Source organism: Theropithecus gelada, chromosome 7b (genome assembly GCF_003255815.1).
Source record: "Theropithecus gelada isolate Dixy chromosome 7b, Tgel_1.0, whole genome shotgun sequence".
In the NCBI taxonomy this organism is placed as follows: domain Eukaryota; kingdom Metazoa; phylum Chordata; class Mammalia; order Primates; family Cercopithecidae; genus Theropithecus; species Theropithecus gelada.
The window spans coordinates 860,822-876,740 of record NC_037675.1 but is presented as its reverse complement, the minus strand read 5'-3'; the positions used below and the strand labels follow the sequence as shown (position 1 = coordinate 876,740).

Here is a 15,919-nt window from a genome sequence, read left to right as displayed (position 1 = left end):
GTGTGTTTTTTTAAAGGAACAAGGAATGGTATAGTATGTATTGTATGCCACTTTTTATGTTGAGGGAGAAGAGTAGAATAAAGACATGTATGTATTTGCAAGGATAAATTCTGAAATGATATATAAGAAACCAATGAAAAGTTTTTGGCTATGGAAGGAGAGTAAGACTGTGAATGGGATTTTGCCACATACTTTTATAAATAGCTGCATGTAAAAATTTTCTGAACTATGTATTTGTACATATGACCTTTTTAAAAATAAACGAATGAAGGAATGAAGTAGGATTATGAGAAAGAGATAAGAAAAAAGGATCTAAGGGGCTGCCCATGTTTTTAGTACCCAGTAAATATTAATACATAACAATAGCAGCAAAAATTTGAAGAGTAGCCCCAGGAGGGTAGGGAGTCAGCCTTTCCTTTGTCTTTTCCTCAATTTCATATATTTAAAAAAGTACTCTGAGAACAATAAAACAATTTGAAACAAAAATGTCTCCAGATCTCTTAAAGTAAAGGAGGATGGGGCAGCTTTATGTAGTGCACTTCCCAACAACGGGCTGATTTACCTCAAGAGGCAGGGATTCCAGCCTACATGGGATACAAACAGGAAAAAAAATAAGAAAAAGAAAAGAGATTTAAATATAAATAAATGAAAATAACACTTCTCCCTGATTATAAAGGAAATCATATTATTTTCATGATAATTTGGATGACAAATATTAAGAAAAATCTTTAATTTGCCACTCAAAGCATTCTGGTTTGTTGCTTTACATACTTTTTTATGCATATAAACCTTTTAAAAAGCAGAATCGTAATATATAGTCTTTTGTCACTTACTACATTTTGGGCATATTTCTGTGGCAGTAAATATATCCTGGCATCATCATTTTTAATAGCTGGATGTATATTGTTAATCATTGCGACTCCAGAGGTGAATTTTCTTCTATACACGTTTTAATGGACTCGAGCAAGCATTTTTGGACTAAATTCATAGAAGTAGAATTTCTGGAGGAAAATAATTTTTAGGGTTTTTAATAGAAATTTTCCAATTATCCTCCAGGAAAAGTGACTCAGGTTATACTCCCACCAACAAGGACAGAGCTCCAGGTTCCCCTTTCCATTTGTCATCTTTGTTGCCTTTATACAGAAAATCTCATTGTTTTCATCACATTTCTTTGATTTCTAGTGCTTTTGAATCTTTTCTATATGCCTATTGGCCATTTTTATTCTTGAGAGAAGTGCCTGTTTCTCCCTTGCCAATTGTCTGTTGAAAATCACTTGGTTTTTTTTTTTTCTGAGTAATTTTAAAAATTTCTTTACAGACTGAGGATACAAACCTTTTATCTGTCATTGAGGTTACAAAAACTTTCTCCCAGTAAGTAGTTTGTCATTTCACTTTTTTCTTCCTCCTTGCCTTGCCTTGCCTTTCCCTCCCTCCCTTCCTTCCTTCCATCTTTCTTTCTCTCTCTTTCTTTCTTTTGTTCTTTCGTTTTTTCTTTCTTTCATTCTTTATTTTGTTTCTCTTTTCTTTTCTTTCTCTCTTTTCTTTCTTTTCCTTCTTTTCTTCCCTCCCTCCCTCCTTTCCTTCCTTCCTTCCTGCTTTCCTTCCTTCCTTCCTTCTTCCTTTCCTTTCTTTTCCTTTCCTTTCCTTTCACTAGCCAAGCTCCAGAGTCACATTTCACTTAATTTTTATCTGCCAAATTTGAAAACATTTTAACTTAGTGATTTTAGTGTAAACAGGAGCAGGAGAGAATGTATTTAAGTCTCGCTCTGCCACCCAGGCTGGAGTGCGGTGCCATAATCATAGCTACTGCAGCCTCGAACTCCTGGGCTCAAGCAATTTTCCCACCTCAGCCTGCCAAGTAGCTAGGACTACAGGTGTGTGCCACCACGCCCAGCTAATTTTTAAAATTTTTTGTGGAGATGTGAATTCGCTATGCTGCCCAGGCTAGTCTTGAACTCCTGACTTCAAGTAATTCTCCCACCTTGGCTTGCCAAAGTGCTGGGATTACAGCTATGAACTACTGCTCCTGGCCGAGGGTTTAGTTTTGTTTGCTAGTGGTGTTCTTGGTATCTTTTCATATCTGAGGCTTTGGTGCTAGTGTTGAAGTATTTCACTCACCATCTGAGGTTTACAGGACTTTTGTTTTAAAATTGAACAGATGGAACTGTTTAGTTCTGCATCTTCGCAGGTACACAAAATGTGCCTACTGGGAATCTGCTTCATATCCAAATAAATAATACAGAAATAATACACCAAAACTTTGCCTGGCTTTGAAAGAATGGTGTATTCTGGTTTAATTCTATGAACTTGGTGAAAAAATTTTCAAAACTTAAACTTCCTGTTGAATGCAATTTGAAAATATTGCCAGTGATTCCACTTTTCTTCTCTAGTAAGTTTGGACATTCTGATCTACTTGGTGTTTTATTATAGAACTGCTAGTGTGCCTGAGACTTACATTGTGAAGACACTTTTTAAAAACTTGAGATGTAAGAGGCTGTAAATGGTTTTGTATGAGATCAGGTTGGATGAGAACTGATAATTGTAAATATACATTTTAGACTTAATCTCTGCTTGCCACTTGTTTTCTTACTGAACTCATAAAAATAAAACACACTGGATGGAGTGTGGGAGTAGGAAGGAGATTTATGGGTTTTAATTGCATGTCATTGTTTCATATCAAGACAGAACATATGGTATCCCTGGCTTTGGATCTACAGAAGGAAACACATTTTTCTACCTGCTGTATGCCAGAGGTTCTTGAACACCTGGAGGGATTACTGCAGACAGATTGCTGAGCCCTACGCCAGAGTTTCTGATTCACCAGGTCCAGGGTGGGACCTGAGAATTTGTACTTTTAAGGTCTCAGGTGCTACTGGTGCTGCTAGTCCAGAGACTACATTACTGAGAACCACTCTTGTCTATTAACTGTAAATCATAGAACTCTAGAAAAAAGCTTAGTTTGGTGTGGGATGAGAAGCACACGGGTTATGGAGAAAATCATGAAAGATTCAACCCTTGATCCCAGCCTATTATGGAATTCAGGTAACAAGCAATACACAGTGACATAACACAGTTCTTAGTTTTCATGGTTGCAAGTCACAGCCAAGTATCAAGTGAGAAATTCAGTTTCATTTGCAAGGCTTAGAGAGGCCAGGTGAGTCTAGAAAAATGGGCCTTGTGTTCATTTTAAATTGGTAAAGAGCTTTAAGTGCTCATTAAGTTGAAAGCTTTCTGTTCTTACTTATTTTGTATTTTATTTTATTTTATTTTATTTTATTTCTTTTGAGATGGAGTCTTGCTCTGTCGCCCAGGCTGGAGTGCAGTGGCGTGAGCTTGGCTCACTGCAAACTCCATCTTCTGGGTTCAAGTGATTCTCCTGCCTCAACCTCCCAAAAAGCTGGAATTACAGGCACCCACTACCACACCTGGCTAATTTTTGTATTTTTAGTAGAAGTGGGGTTTCTTCATGTTGGCTAGGCTGGTCTTGAACTCCTGACCTGAGACAATCCACCCACCTCGGCCTCCCAAAGTGATGGGATTACAGGTGTGAGCCACTGCACTGGGCCCAAAAGCTTTGTGTTTTTAAAGATATTAGACATGTTTCTTATTTTTAAAAAAATCTTAATAATGTAGGAGAATAAGAGAAACGTTTTTCCAAAAAAGAGAAATCATTGTGATTATTTTATCTTATTGGAATGTTGGATATTATAGTCTGCTTCATTAATCATCAAGCATGCTATGGATTTTCCATTTTTATAGGGTCGGTATCTCAGTTAAGGTAATACTGGTAATTGTTGTATTCCATTTGAAGATGAAAAATATAGGCCAAAATCATAGACCTTGCATAGAAGCTGGATAATGAAGACAGCTCTGGAAGAACACATAGATACACACACACAGACACACATGTATAAAGTGTACCCACATATATTTTTTAAAGTTTATTTTTTACAGTTTTAAAGTTTTTAAAGCAAAAGCCAGCGCGTCCCCTCTCCCAGAGTGGGTGGCCCTGTCCCTCTCTCCGAGTGGGTGGGGACAGTGGTTGCATGGGCAGCTTTAGCATTGTGATGCCACAGGTCCCTCTGGACACACTGCTGCTTGACCATGCCTCCTTTCCCTCTCATCTTTCTCACTGACCAATGGGCTTGGAACATTAAGGCCACGCCCCTATTCTGCATTCTCCTGGGGCCCTGGTTACACCTCTCTGGCTCAGTCGCATAGCTGCCAGGTAGGTAACTGGAGGCATTCAGCAGTGCTCACTGGGATTTTGCTGATGTGGCCCCAATCCCCTCCCCACCCTGCGATGTCAGAAAAAACACGACAGGACAAATTGGCTGCAGCCAAGAAAAAGGTAAAGCGCACCAGGTCATGGCCCCCAACCCAACCACAGATCCCCTCCGACAACAAGACCGTTGCCAGAGTCCATACCACTCCTGAGGCACACCAGACTGTGCCCCCCAACCCCTGCGCCTCTGGGCTCCCCCAACCAAAGTGTTGTCAGTCAGCCCCACACCTTCAGCAAGCAGCCCAGTCCCTGCCCTTGCCAATCACCCCAGCATGACTTTGGGTGGGTGACTCCTGGGGCTTCCTGCTCCATACTCAGCCCTAACCTCCTGCCGCCCCAAGCCCGACCTCCCTGGGCTCTTTGGGCTTGTGTCTCCCAAGACCTGGGTCCCCCAGCCCAAGGCCCCACTCTTCACCAGTCGTCCCTGGGTGACTTTGGGCTGGTGACTTCCGGGGCTCCCTACTGCAGACTCTGCCCTCCCCTCCTGCTGCCCCAAGCTTGACCTCCCTGGGCTTCTTGGGCTGGTGTCTCCAAGGACCTGGGTCCCAACCCTGTGTTTTCCTCCCCCATCCTGGAGTAGCAACTCGGGCATCGCACTGATGTGGTCCCCTCCCCTGGGAGGAGTGGAATCTAGTGATGTCACAGTCCCCCTAGGAACTGTCATTACTGCTGCAAGACTGGCCTTTGATCTTATGCCCCAGTCCCTAAGTATTCTCACCCCATTTCTGGTTCCTCTGGTCGCAGCACAGATTTCCAGCTGGAAGGAGAATGGGGATTATGGGACCTAGGAGCAGTAGGTTTCAGGCTGCCTTACTCCCTTAATGTAGACATTGACAGTGGGAAAAGCCTACACTTCCCCCATGAACTCAAAATGTTGACAGTATCTCAGGGCGGCAATGGGAGAACGGGTTTGGTTTGGTTTTCTCCCAGGCTTCTACTTTCCAGAGAGACTTTAACATTTTTTTCTGAGGTCTCCACAGTTCTGGGACCAAACTGCCCTTCAGTCAGTGGTCTCTGAAGTGAGATTTGCTCATCTTCTGTAGAACAGATCTTGGGAAACTGAACTTGACAGCTTGAATCTTCCTCATATCATCTCAACTTGGGGTACTTTGAGTGCCACAGGATAAATGTGGGAGATCTTTCTGAAGCATCTGTTTCCCTCAATTCTCTTAAGAGAGAAAAATCATTAATGTACTTAGAGATGACAGTCACATAGGTTTCTAAGAGAGTACACCAGACTTCTCTCTGAAATGAGACTTGGATTATCCTCTTTCTGATAAATTCCTGGATTTAACAGAGAAGCTGCCTTCTGCCATGAGGACACATTGATATAAAAGTTTGAGAGGTACTGGTGCACTTCTTCAACTACCAGACATGTGAGGATGTATGACTCTAAACCACACAGAGTGCGGTTCCTGCCTACTTAATGTTTACTTTTCTACCTCTGCCTCTGGTTTTGGTCCCTGGCAGATGCTGATTCATGGCAAAACCCCAGAGCTTGGAGTCAGAAGACAAATGAGTTTAAGTTCCATTATTGTCCCCTCCCCTTTTTTGAAGCCATAATATCCATTCCTCTCAGTCACTAAGTGATTGTGACAACACCTTGTACAGTTGTAGGTGGCATTAAATCAGATGGTGTATAAGAGTATTTTGCAAAAACTGTAAAGGAGGATGTGCCTGTAGGGGCTGGTGGTTCTCATGAGTATTACTGCTCTTCTTTCCCACAGCTGAAAGAGTATCAGCAGAGGAACAGCCCTGGTGTTCCGGCAGGAGCGAAGACAAAGAAGAAAAAAACTGGAAGTAGCCCTGAGACAGCCACTTCTGGTGGTTGCCACTCACCTGAGGATGTGAGTCTTGGCTGACCAGGCTCCTGGGGACAGGAGTCCCAAGGGGCAGTAAAGGATAATTGTTGAGATTGCTGGGTACTGGTAGAGAATTCTGGGTTTGAATCCTGCCTCTCCGTCTGCTAGGCATCTGATTTATGGCAAATTGCTTGAGCTCTTTGAGCCTGTCTTTTCACATCTGTAAAATAGGGGTAGTAGTGTTTGACTTCCATTTGTGAAGTTTAAATGAGATTCCTTATTATTGTTGTTTTTATGTTAATCCTTAGTACATGGCCTGCTGTAAACAGCCAGTATACTCAGGAAATGGTCATTGCTGTTTGATTTTCCTCATCCCCAGTCTCAAGGGGAAGTTGGGCCAATGAGTACAGCCACTTGCCATCAGGCTGTCCCTTTAGGGTCACAGAAGGGGGCCCAGTGTGTGGTGAGGACAGCCCCAGGCACTAGAAATAATAGAAGATCTAACTTGCCACCAACTTGCTTGGTGACGACAGAAAAATCACTTCTTCCTGTGGGCCTCAGTTTCCTCCTCTGTAAGATGATATTGGAGATCAGTGTCTTTCAAACTTGTTTTTTAGCTACAGCCCCCTTAGTTCAAGTGAACCCTTACTCAGAAGTCTGTTTTTTTTTAATGGATGTGGAGGTCTGGAGCTCTACCAGATTCATCGCCCATGTCCTGGGCCTGAGGGAGGGGGTCCAGTAAACGTATTAAGAGCTGCATTGATCAGGTGACTCCACTCTGTGACTGCATCGCTCAGGGGACTTTTCCATCTATTTGTTCCTGCCCCTTGCAAGGCAGCAGGTGGCCATTTGGAAAAATGGCACAGGCCATGGTTTTAATCTCCTCTGCTCTTCAGCAGAGGAACCCACATCTTCCTCCTACCCTGACTTTCTTGTTTCTCTCTAAGCCACGTCTGTCTTTCTCCACTTGCCCTTGTTTTTCCCTTGTCACCTCCTGTAGATTCAGGACATTCTGAATGTGCTAGTGTCCAACCTTAACCATTCCAATGGGGGTAGCGCTCCCCTATTGAACAAGTGGAAGATGAGGCAGTGCCAGGACCCCTCTCTGGCTTGCTGTCTCCAGCTGTGCATGCCCCTGAGGCTTCTCTGGTTTGGGGGGACACTTTACCTCTGGCTTATTTTATGTTGCTGCCATTAACCTTCAGCCTGTTTATGGGAATAACGTACAGAGCAGGTATGTGGGATTTGGGGCTGTTTTTCTTTGTTTTTTGTTTTTTGTTTTTTGTTTTTTTTGAGACAGAGTCTCACTCTGTTACCCAGACTGGAGTACAGTGGTGTGATCTCAGCTCACTACAACCTCTGCCTCCCAGGTTCAATGATTCTCTTGCCTTAGCCTTCTGAGTAGCTGGGATTACAGGCAACTACCACCACACCTGGCTAATCTTTGTATTTTTAATAGAGACAGAGCTTCACCATGTTGGCCAGGCTGGTCTTGAACTCCTGACCTCAAATGATCCACCTGCCTCAGCTTCCCAAAGTGCTGGGATTAAATGTGTGAGCCACCGTGCTTGGCCCCTTGCTGTTTTTTACTTTCTTGATATCCATAACTGTTTCCCATGTCAGTTTCTGTTTTTCTTTTGAATTTGTCATTATTACTCCTGCATCATCTGTTACCCTGAAGGATCTGGAGGTAAGAGGCCCTGGGCCGAGGTGCGGTGACCCTGCAGGCCAGCCCTCCAACCTCCTCTCACAGCAGAGGCTGGGGGCCCCTCTACCAGCTGAGACAACCCCCACACACCCCAGCCCTAATGATTGTTCTCTCCACCTCTCCCTGCAGTCCTCCTCCAACTCATCCTCTCTATATGCACCTCAGAGCCAGTACCAAGAACTAGCGGTAGCCCTGGACTCAAACTCTACGACAATCAATCACCTTAATGAAAACATAGAATCATTGGTAAGAGTCCAGTGGGGTCCCCTGATTCCATGCTGCCAATCCTAGTCTTTAGTTTACCCATGGGGCCCTGAAGAAAGGGGTTGGGGGCCCCTGGTATCAAGGGCAAATGGGAAGCTGGAGCACCCAGGCCTCACCTGGAGGGACTCCAGAGCAAGGAGCATGTAGCATGGCTCTTCTGTCGCTGCCCTCTTTGCCGACTGTCTGTTCTCCAGACACCTCTGCTCCAGTCCTTGCCACACACACCCTAGGGTTGTCACCTCTCAGGGAAGCACTAGCCTGACTGGTTGTCAGGGGCCCCGTATTTCTGCCCTGACTCAGTCCTGAATTTGCTCTTTGAGTCTGGACAAGTCACCTCTCCTCCTTGGGCTCGTGTTTCTGGAGGAGGTAGAGCATCAAAGGCCTCTGTTAGCTCTGAGAGTCTGAGATTTAAAGGCCCCTAGAATGGAAACCTCATGGCCAAGGGCTCCTGTCTGTCCTTTTCCATCCTATATTTGCCATGGAGAACCGTACCTGGCCCGTATGTGCTCAGTAAGTGTTTGTTGAATGAACGCACCTTTCTAAATAACAAGCTGGCAGAAGGGTGGGCTTTTCTCAGACTCCGTCTCTGGAGATTTATGTTACTATCCCTTCGAGAGAATCCAGATTCAGACTTTGAGTTCTGCAGCTGTGGGCAAAAACCAACAGAGATCCAAATCATCTGTCCTTGAGAGCTTGAGGACAGTTGACCAGTTCCTGTTGCCATTGGGTCTGAGAACGTTGCCTTTAAAATCCATTCCTGGCCCCTGCCTATCGCTTCCTGGTCTGGGGAATAGAGTTGAGGGGGCCACCCTCAGTCACCTGAATTTGACTCTCCCCACAGAAACAACAGAAGAAACAAGTGGAACATCAGCTGGAAGAAGTAACATGATTTCTTTGTTTGCTCACAACATGGCTGCTGGGTTTGAGGGGCACTCAGATGTAGAGGCTCCCGTCTCATCTCACCCACTCCCAGCCTGGGGAAGAAGGCTCACCCCTCAGATTCCATCCCATCCCCATAGGGTCCCTGATAACTTAGTCCCATGAGTGGACCTGTCCTGGGGCATTGGTGGCATTCTGGGGGCATGTCTCTTGCTGTGCCGTCTCTGCTTCCCATGGTAAGAGCTCTGTCTTCCTCTTCCTATAGGAGAAGAAAGCAAACAATGAAATACACAAAGCGCAAATGGAGCAGTTAGAGGTGAGTGGAGGGTGGGGAGTTTTCTCCTGTCCTTCGGAGAATGTTTCTTTCCTTCTCTTTCAGCACTTTCTTGACTTTTCTCCCAAATGTTCAATTCCAGACAATCAACATCCTCATGTTGGAAAAGGCAGACTTGAAGACCACCCTTTACCATACTAAACGTGCCGCCAGACACTTTGAAGGTAGGAATCTGGGCACCCGGTCATCCTTCAACCTGGCACTTTGACAGGTCTTTAGGAGGAGTCCTTTGGGCCCCATCTCAACTTCTGTCATTACAGAAGAGTCCAAGGATCTGGCCAGCCGCCTGCAATACTCCTTGCAGCATACTCAAGAATTGGAGTGGGCTCTCTCTGCTGTGCCTACACAGCAGCAGGAAGAGGACAGGGTGAGTCCAACCAGCTGTCCCGTCCTCTGGCAGCCTGGCTTGCCAGATGGAGGAGTGAGCCTAAAGCTCCCTTCTGCAGGATGCAGTGTCCTGCCCAGAAGGCAGCAGGATCATTTCAAGCTGCTTTTGTGTTTGGTTGTTAGAGGCAGCCTGGGGCTGAGTCAGCTGCTGTGGGTGTGTTGGGGGCACTGTGGGCAGTGAGCACTGGACACAGAGCTCAGAGACCAAGTGCCTGCCCTGCCCTTACCTGGCTGTGGCCTTGGCCAAGTCTTAGGTGGGGTATTGGATACTTGTACTGTGAAGGTACGGAAGAGTACCTTTAGTATGTTACCATTTCCATAGAGAGAGGAAAGTGTTCGTGTATGTGTGTGTGTGTACATACTATGATAATGTACATAAAACATGTCTGTAAGTGTTTATAAAAAACTCAGGAGAGAGTAACAAGGTGCCTGGGACGACACTTCCCTTCTGTACCTTCTGAGTTTTGGACTATGCGAATGTATCATCCTTTCAAAAAGCAAACAAAAGATTAATTTCCCCTTTCCTATCTGTGCCCCCACCCCCAGCAAGAAAAATGGGCTTAGAGAATCGGACAGACCTGGGTGTTCAAATCCCAGCTCTGTCTAAGTGATCTTAGGCAAGAACTTAACTTCGAATACTCCATGCTTTTCATCTACACAATAGATGTTTTCCTAGTAACCGTCTCATATGGTGGTAGTGAGGATTAAATGGGATTGTTAGCATGGTACCTGGTGAACTCCGTAAAGTTTCAAACAGTGGTAGTAACAACAGTAACAACAATGGCAATATTATCTGATCTCTCTGGGCCTCTGTTAGCCAGCTGTAAATTCGATCTTTCTCTGTCCCTTCTAACTTTACTGAGTTCTTTTAAAAACCAGGCCATGGACTTGGAAATGCCTTGATCTTTACAGTCCTCGAGCCACAGTGAAGCAGTCCTCCAGCAGCAGTTACAGCAGTCCACAAAGGAGCGGGCACTGCTGACACAGGTGAGGCTTTGCAGAGGAGGGATGTGGAAGGATGATGATCCCCACTGGCCAGGAGCAGGTAAGGACCAGTGACAGCCATTCCTAACTTCTGTGCCCATCCTTGCAGGTGACAGAGTCACTTAAACAAGTCCAGCTAGAGAGAGATGAATATGCTCAACGTATAACAGGAGAGAGGGCCCGGTGGCAGGAGAGGATGTGGAAAATGTCGGTGGAGGTGAGACCTGACCCTTCAGCCCCCACCTTAGATAGGTCACTGGATCTTTCTGGGCATCTGTAAAATGGGACTAGTACAGCCAGACGTGGTCATGGGTCTGGGCTTTGTGGAGGTGGGGGCAGAGAGGGAGATGGTAGCTTGTCCAGCCACCAGCCCCTCTCTCCAGGGCCCTTCCCCTCTGTGCTTTGGGCAGGCTTGCACATTGAAGGAGGAGAAGCGTGACATACATCGGATACAGGAGCTGGAGAGGAGCTTGTCCGAACTCAAACCCCAGATGGGTAAAATGGGGCTGGTGTGACGTGGGAGCAGGACCAGCATCAGAGGACTGTGGGGGTGGCTTAGAATGCCCCAGGGAGGTGGGTGGATGGAAGGGCTTTGAGGCAGAGGGAAAGAGGTCTGTGCCAGGAGACTGCAAGTTTTGTCATCTCCATAAGCCTCAGGGTCCCCATCAGCAAAGAGGGAGGAGTGCCCATTGTCAGCCACCCACAGTGCTCTCTATCTGAAAGTGGCTTGGAAATTGGCTACCATCAGGTGCAAGGAATCATTAGCAGTGAGGCCAAGTTTGGGAAGCCTGAGAGGAGCTGTGCATCAAGAGGAGGGTTTTATTTTTTCTTTTTGGGTAGGGGGGCGGTGGTTGGGGAATCCAGAGGCTCTTATTGTCTGTTTCCTTTCTCAGCTGAGCCCCTGTCCCCAGCACCCCCAGCAGGGACTTCTGAGGTGAAGCAGCTACAAGATGAGGCCAGGCACCTGAGGAAGGAGGTGGAAAGTTTGGAGGGAAAGCTGCAATCCCAGGTGGAAAACAATCAGGCCTTGAGTCTCCTGAGCAAGGAACAAAAGGAGAGCTTTCGGGATCAGGAGGAGAGGCTCTGAGAGCAGGAGGAGAGGAGGGTGCGGGAGCAGGAGAGGGTGCGGGAGCAGGAGGAGCAGAGGCTGCAGGAGCAGGAGAGACTGTGTGCGCAAAAGGAGAGGCTTCAGAAGCAGCAGGAGAGGCTGCGGGAGCAGGGTGAGAGGCTGCGAAAGCAGGAGGAGAGGTTACGAAAGGAGGAGGAGAGGCTGCGAAAGGAGGAGGAGAGGCTGTGAAAGCAGGAGGAGAGGCTGTGGGATCAGGAGGAGAGGCTGTGGGATCAGGAGGAGAGGCTACGAAAGCAGGAGGAGAGGCTTGCGCTCTCCCAGAACCACACGCTCGACAAGCAGCTGGCCGAGCCACATTGCAGCTTCGAGGATCTGGTGGGTTGCCCTACCTGTGGAGCCTGCCCTCATCCCTAACCCTCCAGGCCTTTGTTTCCCCACCTGTAAAATGGGGCAGTGTAGCCCTTACATGACATGGTACTTCTAAAGGCACCTGTGAGCCAGAGCTCATCAGGCCCTGCTCTGATGGCTGTTGGGGAGAGGGGATGATTTTTCTAACCTGCCTCCACCCTTCCCGGTGACATGGGAGGCAGACACCAAGTTCTGGGGTCTCCAGCTGTAGTGGGTGGCCAATGATTGCTTCTCTCTGTCCAGAACAACGAGAACAAGAGCGCACTGCAGTTGGAGCAGCAAGTAAAGGAACTGCAGGAGAAGCTGGGCGAGGTGAAGGAGACGGTAACCTCTGCCCCATCCAAGAAGGGCTGGGAGGTGGGCACCAGCCTCTGGGGAGGGGAGGTGCCAGGCCAAAGGCAGCTCCAACTGGGGGGTAGGTGACCCCAGCACCCTCCGGGGCAGCCCTATGACTGTTTCTTGCTTCCTGCCCTCTGACTTTTAGAGGTAGGTAGCCCTGGGTTCCTCCCAGCTCTGGACATCATCATCCCAGCTAGAGGCATGGATTCCCCCAATCACAGAGGAAGAGACAGTGGTATGAGAGGCTCCTTGTGCCAGGCAAGGTGGCTCATGCGTGTAATCCCAGAACTTTGGGAGGTCAGGAGTTTGAGACCAGCCTGGCCAACAGGGCAAAACCTCATCTCTACTAAAATTACAACAACAACAAAAAATTAGCCAGGCATGATGGCACATGCCTGTCATCCCAGCTACTCAGGAGGCTGAGGCATGAGAATCTTTTGAGCCCGGGAGGTGGAGGTTGCAGTGAGCTGGCATTGCACCACTGCACTCCAGCCTGGGCCACGCATGGCACTCTCTCAAAACAAAACAAAAAAGCCTCCTTGGATTCAAACTGGATTCCAGCCTCCATTCCACTGGTCACCATTCAACTACTTTTCATCTCTAAGTCTCTGTTTCTTTAACTTCAAAAGGAAGTTAGCATTTTCCTTACGGAGGTGCTGAGGATTAAATGAGAGAATACATGGAAACATTAGGCATGTAGCACACTTAGCAGATGGTGGTTGGCTCCCTCTGCTTTTCCACCAGTCTGTGGCCTACAGTTTAAATGGTGGGAAGAAGGAGATGAGATTTGATGCTGGGGGAAGAGGCATGGGGTTCTTGGCAAGGGAGGCAGTCTCTTAGGCCTGGAGCAAGGGGCCAGGGGCCTGGGCAGGTGACAGAGCCCCACAGTTCCCTTGCTACCCTATTAATGGGCCCAGAATCTGGAAGCCAGCCACCACGTGCCCTCATGCCCAGGGTCTTCCTGCAGGTGGAGCTGAAGAGCCAAGAGTCTCAGAGTCTGCAGCAGAAGTGAGACTAGTACCTGCAGCAGTACCCGGCCAGCTATCAGCAGCTGACCTCTGAGAAGGAGGTGCTGCACAGGCAGTTACTGCTGCAGACCCAGCTCATGGACCGGCTGCAGCAGTAGGAAGCTCGGGGCAAAACGGGGGCTGAGATGGCCTACCAAAAGTTGCAGGAGGCCCAGGGGAGGGAGTTGCAGAGGACGGAGCCCTGAGGGGGATGACCTGGCAACCTCTGTGCCTTCTCAGTCTGTTTTCTGTCCCCTTAGGAGTGCCTAGAAGCTGCCAGCCAGCAGAACCAACAGCTAGAGACCCAGCTGAGCATCATGGCTCTCCCTGGAGAAGGTACAGGAGACCACTCAGAGGAAGAGGAGAAAGCTCCAGGAGGAAGGGACTGTTAGCAGCATAGGATTGAGGAGTTGGAAGAGACCTTTAGAATAGCTGGTCGTTATGCCAATCAGGTGTTTGCACTAAGTTTGTCATCAATATGGTAACCTTCTGGGAGCAGGGGGCCACCAGGTTGCCTAAGGACGAGTGAACTGGCCCAGGTCAGAAAGGGACCAGGTCAGAACTCCTGCACCAACCGGTAGTGGGACTGTGCCTGGGCAATATAGCAAGATCTTGGTTCTTAAAAGGGAAAATTAAGAACAGCAGCTTATTCCCCTCTGGGGAGAGGCTGGTCAGGGTTACGCAGTGAGGGTGGGGACAGACGTGGGCCCACAGTACTTCCCTTGTTGGGTTGTCTGAGGATCCCTCTGGCCACCTCACCACAGGAGATGGAGGAGGACATCTGGACAGTGAGGAGGAGGAGGCGCCTTGGCCCATGCCAAGTATCCCACAGGACCTGGAGAACCGGGAGGCCATGGTGAGCCTGACTTTCCCTGCCTCCCCTTTGCCACCTTCCTCTCTGGTCCCTTCCAGACTCCCTTATGCTCTTGGTTTCCCTGCCTTCTGATTTCTCTGGGACCCTCACCCTTTCTGGGAGTCAGTGGTCAGACACCATTTCACCTGTGACCAACAGGCACACTCTCTGAGGCCCCAAGGGAAGGGGCTGCACTTCACCTCCCTGCCCCATTTGTTGTGTGTATGCCCCTGTAAGAATACTCACCTCTTGCCTTCAAGTGGCATTCTTCAACTCCACTGGAGCCAGTGCCCAGGAGGAGCAGGCACGGCCATGTGGGCAGCGGAAGGTGCAAAGGCTGTGCTGCCCACACATGGTTTACCTGGTGGCCTCGGCTTGGAAGGAGCCAGAGGCAGAGGCCCCAGCCCCAAGGAGTGGGGGTGAGTTTGTGTGTGGGGAGAGCTACTGGGCCCTGAGGGAGGCCATGGAGAAGGTGAAGGTGAGTGAGTCCTGGCATGGGCCAAAAAATGTGGAGGCGGGACAGGACAGGTCACTCTCGAGATGTGACCCCATTATTTTGGCTCCAGAGCGGCTTTATGGACCTCCCGAAGGAGAAGGCGGACGGGAAGGAGCAGGTGGAAAAACTAGAGCTTGGATTCATCCAGCTCTCTGAAGCAACAGACGGCATGAGTGAGCTGGAGACCAGGGAACGGCAAGGGGAGCTGCAGGGCCACTGGAGGGCCCCAGCCTCTGACCCCTGTCCTCTTGCAGGAGAGTATGTCACAGTATATGAGAGCCAAGGGGCAGTGCCAAACACGTGGCACCAGGATATGGAGGATGTCATTAGGCTGGCCCAGAACGAGGAGGAGATGAAAGTAGGGAGTGCAACACCTCTACGGGGGTGGGGTTGGGCGTGGGTGGTGCTGGTGCCGCCTCCAGCTCCAGTGTGGCAGCTGAGCATGTTCAGGTGAATATGCTGGAACTGCCGAAGCTGGTGTTGCCGCTTATGGGCGACCACGAGGGGCATGGCAAATTCTTCGCCACTCCCCAGAACCCTGCTGATGAGCCCGCTCCAGGGGCTCCAGCCCCCGAGGAACTTGGGGCTGCTGGCAAGCAGGGTGGTGAGTAGAGCCCTCAGGTGGGGTGGGCAGGCAGGAGCAGGGGAGGCTGGCACTGCACTGAGATCCCTGCCTCCCTCTCTCTGAAGATTTTTATGAGGTGAGCCTGGACAACAGCGTGGAGCCCGCACCAGGAGAGGCCAGGAATGGTTCTCCCCATGACAACCCCACTGCAGAGCAGATCGTGCACCTGCTTCCTGTAATGCAGGACACCCAGGAGCACCCAGGCTTGGCCACCAAACCCTGCATGCCATTCTTTTACCGGGCATCCGAGAACAGGGAGATAAACATCATCATCATCTAAGCGCTGGTCAAGAAACTGAAAAACAACAACAACAAAAAGTTATGGCGTTAATCTCGTACACAATTCATTTACTTCATCTGAATGTTAGAGCCACTCCTGTTCATTTGTGTTTCTAATTTACAGTTTAAATTTATTTGTAGAAAATTAGGGAGAGTGGATCTTTCCCTGATGTTCACTCTCGCATCCTTTAGCATTTTTG

General features: G+C 48.4%; 1 protein-coding gene across 1 annotated transcript; it reads left to right on the top strand.

Annotated features, from left to right (window-relative positions):
• The first annotated feature begins 4,273 nt into the window (after positions 1-4,273).
• On the top strand, positions 4,274-15,720 carry GOLGA6L4 (golgin A6 family-like 4). The gene is given in 19 exon segments (XM_025392619.1): positions 4,274-4,351; positions 6,013-6,132; positions 7,961-8,041; positions 8,901-8,939; positions 9,204-9,254; positions 9,355-9,436; positions 9,533-9,639; positions 10,572-10,646; positions 10,753-10,860; positions 11,054-11,138; positions 11,537-11,723; positions 11,766-12,087; positions 12,364-12,432; positions 13,727-13,802; positions 14,231-14,322; positions 14,886-14,988; positions 15,070-15,173; positions 15,266-15,419; positions 15,506-15,720. Coding segments are annotated over 19 exon segments (2,148 nt in total).
• The last annotated feature ends 199 nt before the right edge of the window (positions 15,721-15,919 follow it).